Source organism: Pangasianodon hypophthalmus, chromosome 9 (assembly GCF_027358585.1).
Source record: "Pangasianodon hypophthalmus isolate fPanHyp1 chromosome 9, fPanHyp1.pri, whole genome shotgun sequence".
Taxonomy (NCBI): domain Eukaryota; kingdom Metazoa; phylum Chordata; class Actinopteri; order Siluriformes; family Pangasiidae; genus Pangasianodon; species Pangasianodon hypophthalmus.
In genome coordinates, this window is record NC_069718.1 from 13269977 (window position 1) to 13283674 (window position 13698).

The 13698-nt window shown below is 39.2% G+C and overlaps 1 protein-coding gene across 1 annotated transcript in view; it reads right to left on the reverse strand.

Moving 5' to 3' along the window:
- Positions 1-13698, reverse strand: part of abtb2b (ankyrin repeat and BTB (POZ) domain containing 2b) — a 49052-nt gene that overhangs the window by 13709 nt on the left and 21645 nt on the right. The window contains exons 2-3 of the mRNA XM_026919816.3: positions 9960-10109; positions 3999-4206 (exon numbers count right to left, since the gene is read on the reverse strand). Coding sequence (XP_026775617.2) covers positions 3999-4206; positions 9960-10109 — 358 coding nt within the window. The remainder of the gene's footprint in view (positions 1-3998; positions 4207-9959; positions 10110-13698) is intronic.

Consider the following 13698-nt stretch of genomic DNA (forward strand, 5'->3'; position numbering starts at 1 on the left):
CTGAAACTGGAGAGCGCTCCATGCTAATTAGCCTCTCCTGCACTCGCACAGTGGATGGGTAATGGGGCTCTTGTTGGGAGCAGGTCACACTTCAGATGTGTGATTGTGATTAGACCTGAGCCGTAGAGACCACATGCTCGCTGGATGATTATAACATGCTGTAACAGCTTTGAGTCACACGTTACTAGCAGAAAACTCCAGACGTTCTCACAGCTCTCTACTCATAGCACCCTGTGCCTCAACTTTTTTCCCCTTACGCTCTTAAATTTCGTGTGGTTTGGCAAAATGTGATGATTAATCCTTCCGTTATTTTTCTACAGAATGAGGAGCTTAGATTATTTGCTTAAAGTTAAGGCTAGACACAAACAACTCAAACCAAAAATGTTTTTCAGCCAGAGCCTTCACTGCTGACAAAGCTTCTTTGAGTTTATTCTCTCACACGTTCCTAAAGCATGAGACGTGCTTCTCCATTATAGCTTAAACCTTCTGTTATTGCTCATTCAGAACGGGTGCCTTCCATACACAAACGCCGTGATCAAATGCAGTATATTTCTCTAGTAAATACCTGCTCTAAAAGTTCTACATCACAGTTTTGTAACCTCTAAAAGTGTAATGTAACTGTGAAAGCAAATGCTGGATGATCCTTCTCATCAATAGCACCCATCTTTCGATTAGCTCCCATCAGGCTGAGGTCTACATTGGTCTACAAATTCTAAATAAATCTGTCTTACTTAGAACCAGACTTTTAAAAAATTCTTAAAGATTATGTGTCATTTTTCTTTTTACCTATTATGTTGTAACGTGTTTGCTCTATGTACTGTTTTTCCATGCATGTCACCTAAATTGCGCTTTGGGATTATTAAAAAGCAACCAAATTATTTGAATTTTATTCACTTTTTCATTAGAGGCAGCATGGCGGTGCATTGGGTAATGGCAACCTTACAGCTCCAGGGTCCCTGGTTTGAGCTCAGGTTACTGTCTGTGTGGATTTTCACATGTTCTCCCGTGTCTGCACGGCTTTACTCTGGGCTATTTGGTTTCCTCCCACCTCCTAAAAACATCCTGGTAGGTGGATTGGTTACAGTCAATTGGCCTCGGTGTGAATGAGTGTGTGAATGTGAGTGTTCGCTCAATCCAGGGTGTATTCCTGCTTCACACCCAGTGCTCCAGGAATTGGCTCTAGATCCAAAGCGGTTTCTGAAGATGAGTAAATGAATGAATCTTTTTTCATTACTGTGTTTCACTTAATGATGAGCTTAAGATGATCCTGAATGAGCTAGCTGACTCAAAGGAAGAAAACACATGACATGTATCCAAAACTTGGAGGAAAAAAGGCAACAGTGGATCCATTCAGACTATATGTTAAGTCTGATCTGACACTAATCCTACCGTTATTAACCAGATATTGAGATTAAGTATCAGAGTTTCAGAATATTTCTCTGCTAATTACAATATACTGTAGTTTACTAAAAAAGGAGGCATTAAAAATTCGAGCAGTGAAGAAACCACTACTATACCAACTTGATCAACAAGCTGTACAACTGGACCAGTGTTGTACTGTTCATTATTGGTTTTCATAAAGCTCACAACATATACTGTAAAAAGTGGGAGTGTGTGATTTGAATGGATATTTATGTATTTATGATGGGTTGACAAAGTTGTTCAAATTGATCAGCATCTCTTTAGCTAGTCAGCAGGCATGTTGTGTCAGCAGTCAGCATGTGTGAGATGTATGTCTTTAGAGGCAGACAGAGGGTCAGTGTGTCATCTATTAAGTTCAGCCTCTCATTCAGACACTGATGCTTAGCACCAAGAGCTCCTCTTCACCCCTCTGACCCCTGTCTGTCTGCCCTTTTCTTTTTTTTCTGTCTCGCTCTCCCTCCTCTCGATAACAGACATGCACACTGCCTTGGGCTGTTGTAAAACATCCGTGTGTCACAGTAACCTCAGTCTATGATAGGAAGACCCTGAACAATGCCGTTACAATTACTGAGCTGTGTCAGGACCACACAGCGTGCCAGAGAGAGACTGGGTTGAGTTTCAAACAAAGCTTTAATACCTTTTTTTAATAGCACTAGGAGCACACAGGGGAATCGGGAATAAGGAGCCAGGCCCTGAGTTGAAGTACTGCCAGGGCTGAGGAACCGCCTGCTTTTCATTCTACTACCACACACACACACAAACACACACACACACACACACTGCAGCTTTGCTGTAAATCTCTGCTGGTGATGTTGGTGGTGTTATCATGAAGATGTTGAGCTCTTTGAAGTGGGCTGCCGCTGCATCTTTGTTGTTTTCCACTCAAGTTTGTTGTTTAGATTGTGGTTGCTGCGCAGCACCGAGGCCAGCTGCGGCTAACACGTTACACTCTGGCCTGAGCCCAATTATCATACATACACGTGTGTGTACATTGCCTGACATTCGTTAACAAACAGCACACAAACGCTAACAATCATCATCAAGAGCATCAAAGGATCATATGGACTTTGCCCTTGAGCACTCAGGCATCAGGCCCCTGGCATAATCAAACGTGAGGAAGGTGAATGTGTGCAGGCTGCTTTAGCGATTCTGTTTGGATTTAGATTTGGCAATGGCGTGAGCTTTAGTGCAAAAGGTTTGTAATTAGAGTTTGGATTTAGGGGTTAGACTTAGGTACAAATGACAAGAAATGTACACCATCTGGAGTATTGTAGTAACATGTAGTCATTAAGCTGTACTGCTGCTGACAGGTTAATCTCAGCTTTTTTGGGAAGACCTCTCCTATTTTGTTCAGGGGTGAAAACCTTTTGCTTCTTTTCTTAAGGAAAAGAGCAGATGAGGCACAATCTGCTGTAGGGCCTCCTTCTTGGTCTGACAGAAACGGCTTGATCCTATTGTTCCTCCTCTTTAAAAAATCTTAGAGCTCATGTCCAAAGAATCTGTGCGAAGGGTTACGTTGAGTTTACTTGCTTTCACCACTCTTGCTGCTCTTTTTCTTACAGCATTATATGCTGCATTCACAAGGTCTTTTTGTTGGGTGTCAAAAATGTTCCTCACGTCTATTTCAGTGAGTACAATGTGGTGACAGAGAGCATGCACCAACGTGTTCTGATGTCATTCCATCATATGTAAAATAAAAGTTTACCAGAGTTGAACTTTTAACAATACAAACTCTTGGCAATACATCACCCAATAGGAGACAGTGTGGGAGGAGCTACAGGCATTTACTTAAAAAACAAAATCATGGTTGTCAGTGCACAATACATGCATTTCACATAAAATCAATCTCTACAAATGCCTATAGCAAACCAGCAATATATATATCAACGCATCCTCTGATGGAAAAGAAAGTATTGTTAGGGTACTTAGCTCACAGTGATCACGCACAAGAACAATAATGCACCCCTTGCCAAGGATTTCAGTAAGAATAACTGGTAGATGGACAACATGCTTGCCGAATTTCTCTCCATTGTCCATTCAAATGTTTAAAAATGTTCCCATTATAAAAGAGCTTTGATGGAATGTACTCTGATGTGGCCATGCATCAGCCAATAGGATATGGTGTAGGCAGGGTTTCAGTCATTCACACCAAACTAATCATGATTGTCAACACAAAGTACAAAAATTTCACCTAAAATCATGCCTACGATGCACTATAAATGCTGAAAAGTATGTGTGAAAAGTATGTGTTGCCTTAATTGAGTAAAGTAAAGTAATGTTGCGTTAATTGAGATGATACAAGTACATCTTTCTCATGCCTACCTACCCTACATTCCTCCTGAATGTTAAAGCGAACCACCTCAGAGAGAACCCTACTAAGCACATAATTGAATAAAGTCCCACAACAAAGGCATAGAGATGGGGAATTAAGGAGGTCTTCACAGCTCCACCATATCATTACCACCTCTAAAATCTCCTTCAGGCTATGTGGTTTCTCCCACTTCACATGCATATGAATAGGGCCATCAGGTGTTAATTAGTGCAGCCTGAAGAGGAAGAGGTGTTCCAGGACCTACCTCTCTTTGCTCAGGGCCATTCTGGGTGGCTCCAGGTTGGGATTCTCCATGGACTCCATCTGAGGGCAGCGCAGGAAGTAGTAGAGTGTGTGCAAGGCGTCTGGAGACCAGGAGACAGGCTGTTGGCGGATATGGCGAGCCGGACTGACTCCGACCCGAACCGAGCCCAGGCGCTGCATGTGGTGCATGGCCCGTGACACCAGGTCACCTGATCAGAGGGAACAGAATATGTTCACAAATCTGGAACCTCATAAATAATAAGCTAAAAAAAAGCACGCACCACTGTGTCATTCACAAACCATTCACATATACTACAAGTTTATCCAAGTTTACTGTAAGTATACTAATGCATACTTGATGAGAAGTAAACTAAGTGTACAATAATTTTGATAAACTAGCTTCTCTAAGTTTATTTGGAGAGAGTACACTACTTTTTTATGTACTAGTATTTTAAGTACACTTGAGAAGTACATGAGCTGCCAAATAAACTAATATTTTACTTTTAGATGTACTTAAAATACTTATTTCTGAGTGAATTCAATTAGTTATATTGTTCCGCATTAAATTATGGTGTCCTATGTAATTACATGAGAAGCTTTCAAAATTGTGGGACAGCTTCTCTTGTCTAAAGTACTATTTGGACGGTATAAGATTTCCAGACATACGTCTGTTAAGTATTGTTGCCAGAGGGTGTGTGTAGTAACTATGATCTATTCACATGGGATAAGCGATCTCTGTATAAGATGGAAGTGTGCACGATGTACACGCTAAACATTCCATGTGTACTAGCTACACTTTTTTTTAATTACAAACTGTTTGTTTTGAGCTTTATTATAAGCAATTGTAGGACTAGTGGTTGTGCAACTTGTGCTTGATTAATAGGTCACATGACCATAACATGTATGTAGTCTACATATGGGATAGAAGCCCAATACCCTAATTAAAACCCCCAGAAATGTTGCTTCTATGACAAGTCATTCTTGCTTTGCTTCCAGTAAATAAATCATTTTCGGTTTGTTTTCGGTTGGAGACGACAGAAAATAGCACTTCTTTTTTGTCTTTATACTGAAGAAAAAGCCCAAATCATCTTTTCTCACAGTATATAATGGAATTTTTACCAACATGTCAATTAAAATAAAATATATATTACCTGGCGTTACTTTCACTGGTAATTTTATAGAAGGTAAACAGAATTAGCTAGAGTTTGTGACTTAAAAGTCAATATTTGAAGTAATGTAATAAGTATATGCATAGTGTACTAATAGTGTATTTAAAATATTATTCAGAGTGAACTCAAAACTATACACTTATAAGTGTTATAATGGTTTTGATCCAATTCAGCCCAAAGTAAGTGTACAATTTATACATGGACGGTATAGGAAGTAGTAAACTTTATATATACGTAATGCTCATGCAGTAAAAATGTACTAAAAGAGTATTTCTGGACAAGGGCTCATACACGTGGCTGATTTTAGTTCATTAAGCCTGTCTGTTTTCACCTAATACATAATGATAACCAAATAACAACCGGATGCACCACAGCTCTTTATCTGGCTGGTCGCTAAATATGGAATGGTCCTTCAGAATTGACTAAGTGCCAGGACACAGTGATTAGATAAAAAGGAACAAATCCAAATAAGGTTACGAATTCACCTCCCAATTTCCCACCACTCTGATTACCAAAACCTGATTAGATTAAGTGGAATAGGTTAGGTATGTAAAATTAACCGCTAAATCAAATCACAAATGATTCAATAAGCATGACATGAAACCTGAAACAACAGGCCTGATGTTGAACGCTCCTTAATACACACTAACGCTATGAAGCTACTGCACAGTCGGCTACAAAATCAACACAGCACATATGAGTACATATGCAAAATAGAAACATTTTCTTCCATAACATTAAGTTCAGAGCCAGCTGCACACACCCATGATTAATTTCCTCTCCTCACCCTGCAGACTGTTTGAGTACACACACAAATTCCTGCATTAGCATTTGGAAAAACTCAAATGGAAAAATATTTTTTACAGCTTGCTCCATACCGCTCATTAGGACAGAGGACGAGTGTTCGAGCTCTTTGAGACAGTAAATCTTATGAGCAGTAAATCAGGACCTGGTTAAGGAACCTCAGATGGACCATGAAAAGCATTTTATAGATCTAGAAACAAAAAACATCAGAGTCACAAAAGAAGCAATTAGTGAGCGCTAGGCTACAACCCACACAGTTTCCCATGCACAGACGCTGTGTGCCGGCTGGTCCATTTGTGAGAAGGGGTAACAATCGTTTGAGGTAATTACCCCATGCTTAATTTCTGACCCGAGTGTGTGGGTTGGGAGAGGGTGGGACCCGGCATTAGGAGCTGAAGACCCCACTTGTAGCTGAAGGAGATTCTTTGTGAACTTCCCTGCCCCTGAAGCGCTCCCAGAGGAATTCAGTAGCAATTGGGAAGCTGTGTTGGGCCTGTTGTTCATGACTATTTCCTCAGCTTGACCATATTAGATCGATTCTTTGGCTCAGACGTAATACCAAATGAAATGTGAGGCATTTCCTATCCCAGCTGTCTCACCAAGCAACAAAGCATTAACTCACCATTTCAAGAGAACAGCACATAATGGTGCAAGATGTTGATAGTGCCTAGAATTGTTTTTATACTTTAAATCCACAATTAAAGAAATTAAATTTGTGTTTATATCTCTGCACTTTAACAAAGAAGACATTTCCTTTTTTGCCACAAAGTAATTGCTTATCTGTATTTAATTTCAATGGCTTTCATCTGCAGCTGCAGTAGAGTTGGGCGATAAGTATAGAATTCTTTCAAGTATCATAAGTTTCTTGTTAAATAATTTCTAATGAATATCATTGTAATATTTTCAGGTTTATTTGGAACCACTGTATTGCTCACACTTTGCTAGAAAAGCTAACTGTCATGAACCTTACTGGTCACTGTGAAAATGTCTTCATGTATTGTGATACAGCCATTTAACAAGCAAGTAATTCTATTATGATAGTACGTATGAATGAAATTAGGAATCAGTTAAAAAAGATCCTGTGATGATCTGGAGTCCCAGCCAGGGGGGTATTCCCACCTCACACACAGTGTTTCTGGGATAGACTTCAAGTCCACCATGACCCTGACCAGGATAAAGTGCTTACTGAAGATAAATGAATAAATAGAAAAGATCCAATACAATATCAATAGGGTAAGGTATCTATAAAAAGATCTAATAAGGTATCACTTAAAAAAGATCCAGTAAGGTATGAATAGAAAGATCGAATAAGATATCAATAAAAAGCTAACATAACTTCAGCTTTCAGTTATCTGGTTATTCTGTGCAGCAAAAGAAGACACAAAGCCAAAATCATCACACACTTGCGTAAGAGATTACTCTGGATTCCAGCATGCCCTGTTTGGCACCAGGGTGGCCAGGACTCTACAGATACTTCACTGTCTGCCAGTCCCCCAGGCAATGCTGCCTAGTACTACCTGGAGCATCTGTGTGTGTGTGTGTGTGTGTGTGTGTGTGTGTGTGTGTGTATGTGTGTGTGTGTGTGTGTGTGTGTGTGTGAAGATGGTGCCAATGCAGTCGGGCACCCTCCGTAAGCCATCACAAGGAGTGCTTTCACTCGGACACACAGACTCTCCTGTACTGTTTGCTCAGATGAATGTGCTCTTGTGCACAGGTACAAACAGCAGAGTGTCCACATGTTTCCAGGAGGAAATAGACCCCTAACATCAGTAAGCTTGAGCCTTTTCCTGTGGCATGCTAAGTAAATACACACAGACAGGTAAGATAACCAAATCGAGGAATAACTGGGCATCAGAGAAAGTCCTAATCCACTGGGAAAAGATCATGTTTTCATAATTTAACTTACGTAAAGAGTTAAAAAAATACTATATAAACGATGAAATACCTTTGAGTAACACTTTTAGGGGATCTGTTATGCCACATATGATTACAGAGGAAGTAAGAAATATAAGTGTCCAGTAGGGCTGTCAGAACAAATATTATGACTTGAATACTATTTTATACAATACTAAATACTAATAAGATTTTTATGTTATTTATTTAAATGTTTAAAGAGTTAAGAGCCCATTGTCTAATTTTAGTTGCTTTATGGTTAACTCTACCAAAGTTTTGGGCAGATACACCCTTGTGTGAAAAGGGCTCGGAAAAAAAAGGGTGGCATTTTTGGCACACTGTACTTTCATTTTTTTTTTTAAATGGAAAAATTCCTTCCATAAATATTAAATAAATGACTCGTTACAGAAAGCTTCACCAAATCAACAATTCTACATTTTTTTTTAATTGTCTTTTTTTATTAACCTTAGATTATGTCGAGCATCCACCATACAAATCCCTAAATTAGCTGTTACTATAAAAACCATAACATATTAGAATGAGCACATTAATATAAACCCACTACTGTAACTATTGTCAGAGCTGCAGTTATAGAAAAACAGTCAACACCTTCTGACCAATCGGATTTGAGAAAGCAACAGTGCCTTGGCATAAAATCTTTCATAGTGTTTACTTACTAATATTTAAATGAATTGGTAGGTACAACCAGATAAAACAACATCACAACAAACTAAAACATATTCTTAATGACAAAACTGGTAGCAGTACCAAGAACCCCAAGCCTTCCACACACACACAATGGCAGAAAACACACGTCTAACACACAAGGAGGTCAAGATAGATAAGATGAGATGTTTTGACCCCGACTTCTCCTATTCTAACCTCTACCTTATATCCAGCTAAGCAGCACTCAGGACGTCCTGTCACACTAATCTAACAGACTTAACAAAATTTTGCTAGTTGAAAGTAATCTCACGTGGAGTCTGAGAGTTTTTTTCATCTTTCATTCACATGCATCCTAACATCCCCCCTGCCTTTCTCTCTTTTATCTCATCCAGCTTGATGTTTAGAGAGCAAACACATCTCTGTCCTCCTCTTAAGGAACTGACATGAGGAGTGTTTACCAGGAGGGAGGAATAATAGGATAAACTGCCTGGAAAGATAAATAACATTCACGTTATCACCTTTCCCACATTCACCTCACTACGAAAACAGCCAGTCCACTGCTCTCTGCACAGTTCAAGCATGAGCTCATTACTGCTTTGCATCAGTCGAAACTCAGTGGCAGCTTACGCTATTAACCAGAAGCTATGACACTCAGTGTGTGTGTACATGAATAAACATGACTGCTTCTCCCACGATGGTTAGAATACTTATTGTATGTTAATGATGTTCTCTGCTGTCAGCAGGGCCCAGATTTGTAAAACGTCAGAGTGACAGAAGGAAGAGATGAGACAAAGGAGAGCGGACGAGGAAATGCAAATACACACAAACATGCTGAGAAATTCTTCGGTGTTTAATAGTGGAAATGGATGGTCTGGATGAGCCCTTTGTTATTTCAGCTTTACACAACAGAGCTGTTGAATTCTCAGCTCTGATTGGTCAGAATATGTTGATTAATTATCCATAACAGTGCCAAATCATTGGTATTAATTAAGGTATTGTTTCTATAACACCTTACACAGGGACTGAATTGGCAAACACTCCACATTTAAGTCAGATTTAAAAAAAAAAAAAAAAAACACCAATTGTTGATTGGTTGTTTTTTTTTTTTTTCTTCTTTGAGCAGATGTTTATTTAGCATTTTTTTGAAGGAGTCCCCAGCGTCAGCACTTTGTAACAGTCAGAAGTAAAGCTGTAATCTTATGTTTTCAGACACTGGAAAGTCTTCAGGACAGAGGAGTTTGAGCTTTGTACTTTCTCTGTAAGATAACAAGCTGCATTTGTTTGGAATATTCCAAAAAAAAAAAAAAAAAGAGAGTCTGGGGAGGGAATGACTGTTTAGATGTGCAATTACCTAAGTGATAACAGGAGCTAACTAGTTTTGTGAGCGTTACACAACATTAAATGTAACTATAAAATGGTTTAAAACTCACTTAGTTCAGAGATGCTGCCTACGCAGGTGGCCAGTAGAGACTGCTCCAGAGTGCGCAGCTCGAGCTGGGCGTATGCATCCTCTCTGCTCTCCACTCCGGCCTGCTGGCCCTCAGTGTACGGACTGAAATAAGCCGGCAGGGACAGCACACCTACAGAGAAAAGACAGAGATATAGATAAAGACAAATTACAAATGCGTACATTTACTTCATTCATTTACGACGCGAAATACAGCTGACCTGCATATGATTTATTTAGTGTAGCGCCACAATCCTGCTTCATAAGCACCAACCGTACAGCAGTGCCATTAACTTTTACTGCTGAATTTATACACAGTGAGTAATGCAGTCATTGCCTTTATTGCCAAATGCATAAACTATGTTTTATAGTCTCTTTCTTAAAGGCCCTGAATGGAAGAAAATAGGGCACAACCAGTCTCGACAAGTCTCAGTCATCATGGGCTGTGTGCGATTTCAGTGGAACTGAGAAGAGCCAGCTCAGATTTGGCAATGCAACAGCAAACACATGAAATAAACTGATAAAATAAACACAATCCTGTTCTGCAACTGAAATTTCTGGTTCAATAACTTTTGTTATTTTACACTATAACGATATTTAAATGTTTTTTTCTCACATGGGAAAGAGAATGTAACGTACAAAGGTACAACGGTTGTTTCACTTTTCCAAGCAAAAATATATTAAAGGTACGATAAAAACAGGGTTGCCATAGTTGTGTTTTTATGCCAAAATGCGCTAGTTGTGGAAAAGGTTTGAGGATGGCTTTTTTGGGCAATTTTAAATTAATAAAGAAGTCATATTATAGGCTATGGCAAACAAAGGGAAAGTGTATGTGCAGACAATGTATCTACGATGTACAGAACCATTTCTGTTTTAAGACACATTGCAAAGATTTGGAGATGTTTTTTTTTTTTTGGAGTGTATAATGTCTGTAGCAGGCGATAACGAAAAGGCCTTTTGCAGATACTGCAAATCAGAAATGCGTGGGCACCACGGTGACCTTGTTTCCCACTCAAGGACTTTTGTCTCCGTTTTCCAATTCCTGGAATCTTTTTGGTACACTTCAGATACTTTTGTGTGGTTTGTGAGACCTGGCAACGCTGAATAGAAGTCCTCCTGAAGGTACCAGCTCAGTGACAAGCAATAATGGTGCCTTTTTTCTGAGATTACATTCCAGGTGATTTCATCTAAATTCAAATCCATAAAAATCTACGCAGGATTAGCAGAGAAAACAGAACAAAACAGCTCGCTCAGTGTGTGGTTTTCTACAATATGTAAACTGAGAGCTTATAAAAATGACAATGCTTTTGAGCAAGTATTCTGATTTGCTCCAAATGGTGAGATCACAGGATTTCAACATCACGGTAAGCTGAGTAGAGAAAAGAACAGTGTTCATTTGTATAGCCAATTGCCACACAATTGGTCTGATTTATGTAACCGAGAAGAAAACATGGACCAAACCCAGCAAACCCATAAGAATCTTGTTTGCAAACCATGTTTTATTATTTTCATGTGGACACTGAATCCAAACACAAGGTCATAAATCAAATGAACCCACTTGCCTCTATATTGTTCCTCTAGGGTATAATCTTAGCTAACACCTACTTATACGAAGCAGCGACCACTACTTCCTCAGTCTAAAAACAGCTCCGTTCCTTGGGTTTCTCGTAAACACTAGTGTTCTATCATTTACTTAAATCTCACAGCTGGATACAGACAGATCCATTCCCACAGTCCAGTGATGGGACTTTCCCTAGTATGTGCTGACTGTTGTCTAACTGGAAAGACTGGCATTCTGATTGTCCTCACGGCTCCACCCTGGGCATCTCTGAGCCAGAATGAAGCGCAGTGCAATCCTCTGCCAGGTTCAGTGATTGCATAATAGCAGGCCATGTTTTATTACAGCTACGTTTATACTGGAAAACAATACCATTGTATAAATCATACAATAATGCAAAACATTTCCAAAGCCTCATCAATCTCTTGCCTTGAGATACTTCTGGGCTGCTGGAAGACCAGTACAAGCTGTGGTGTAGTTATACCACTCTCAGAAATGTTCTCTATGCGTCCCGGTGTGACTGAAAACACACACTTTCCTTCTATAGCACACACCCTTTGAATTCAGCCCATTATGTTTACGAGTCATCTCTGTATTTACTCCAGCGTGGTCTTAAATAGCAGCTTCCTGTCTGCTTTTCATGTGGATGGCCAGAGTTAAGCTCAGGCTCAGCGTACAGTTAAGAGCTTTGCACAAAAAGCAGCTCAGTCACACTGAGAGGAGAATTCAGTGCTAGTGCACGGCACATCCATGACAAACCTTTTCTTTGGCCTTTAGCATAAATGGTGCTGCCAAGCTAAAGGAAACAGGCTGGGAACTCTCACCAAGCAGCAAAAATAAAGCAATATTGTAAAAACCCCAATCTTGATTTATGCGTAAGGACAGATTTAGCTCTTAAGAAAGCTAAATGCAGCACCTCATAGATAAAGTTCTTTCTAAAAGCGATTGCATCAAGTACAGATGCAGAAATATGATATAGCACAGAAAATATGAGGGTGGACCCTGTTTCCCAAAAGAAACCTTTTCAGTTTCTTACATAGAAATAAATATACACTATAGCAGTACAGTGAGGAGAAAAATCAGTAGTCTGCCATCCCAGGGTCATAAATTCCACTAGACGGGGATAAACGTTAGTTTACAGTAAACAGTGTCTTTACGTTCTCCAAAGTCAACATGATTTACACTCATAAGATGGTATTTACAGCTGAGCGCTATACCTCTGTTTATAATACTATTACAAAGTTCAATTCAAAACACAGGAACTGCTATAACATTTCCTAATGTTAACAGAAGATGCCATACACAGGTGTGCAAATATGACTTGGGAACAAAGCAGTCAAAGCAAAAGAAGGCAAGCTAATAAAAGTGAACATCTGTGTTATGAATTAATATCTTGGACAGTCTTAAATAAACCACATTTTCTGAACCACAAGTCGGGTCGGACTGTAAGACACATCCACCTAAATTCTGTCTGCTTAGCCAATAAATGTCTTATAATTGATATTATACCACAGCACTGTTGATTTCTTGAATCTGATTGGCCTGAAGGTGTTGATTCCTGTCCTATACCTTATGCAGAGACTTGTATGTTGAAGTTTCCTCTGAGGAGATGTTTATTTAGCATTTTCTGAAAGGAGTCTCCAGTGTCAGCACTTTGCAACAGTCAGAAATAAAGCTGTAACTTGAAGGATTCAGACACGGAAAAGTCTTCAGATCAGAGGGTTTCATGCTTTCTGGTTTCTCAGTTACTCATTTTTTTTGTCTTATCTTAACTTCAAAAAAGGCTCATGAGGGAATATCTATTTATGGCTTCTAGTGATAACAGGAACTAACTTGTCTCATTGACATTCCACAACATTAAAATGTAACTATAAACAGATCTAAAAAAAAAAAAAAAAAGTATGATGTCATTCTGTATTAAATTGTAAAAATTGTAAGTGTTGATAAATTGCTGTGGTATAAGAGGAATAAAACACTTCTGCACTGTCACTGATTATTTTCCTATAACAGCATGCCCCGTTGTGCTTTACTGGTCACTTATTGAACCAAATATCTTACATCTGTTGTTTTTTTTCCAAGAATGACTGACTCACTCACATAAAGATAAAAATAGCATTCAACTTTGGCCTTTGTCAGCTTATCTTGCTCAAATAATACCATAGCT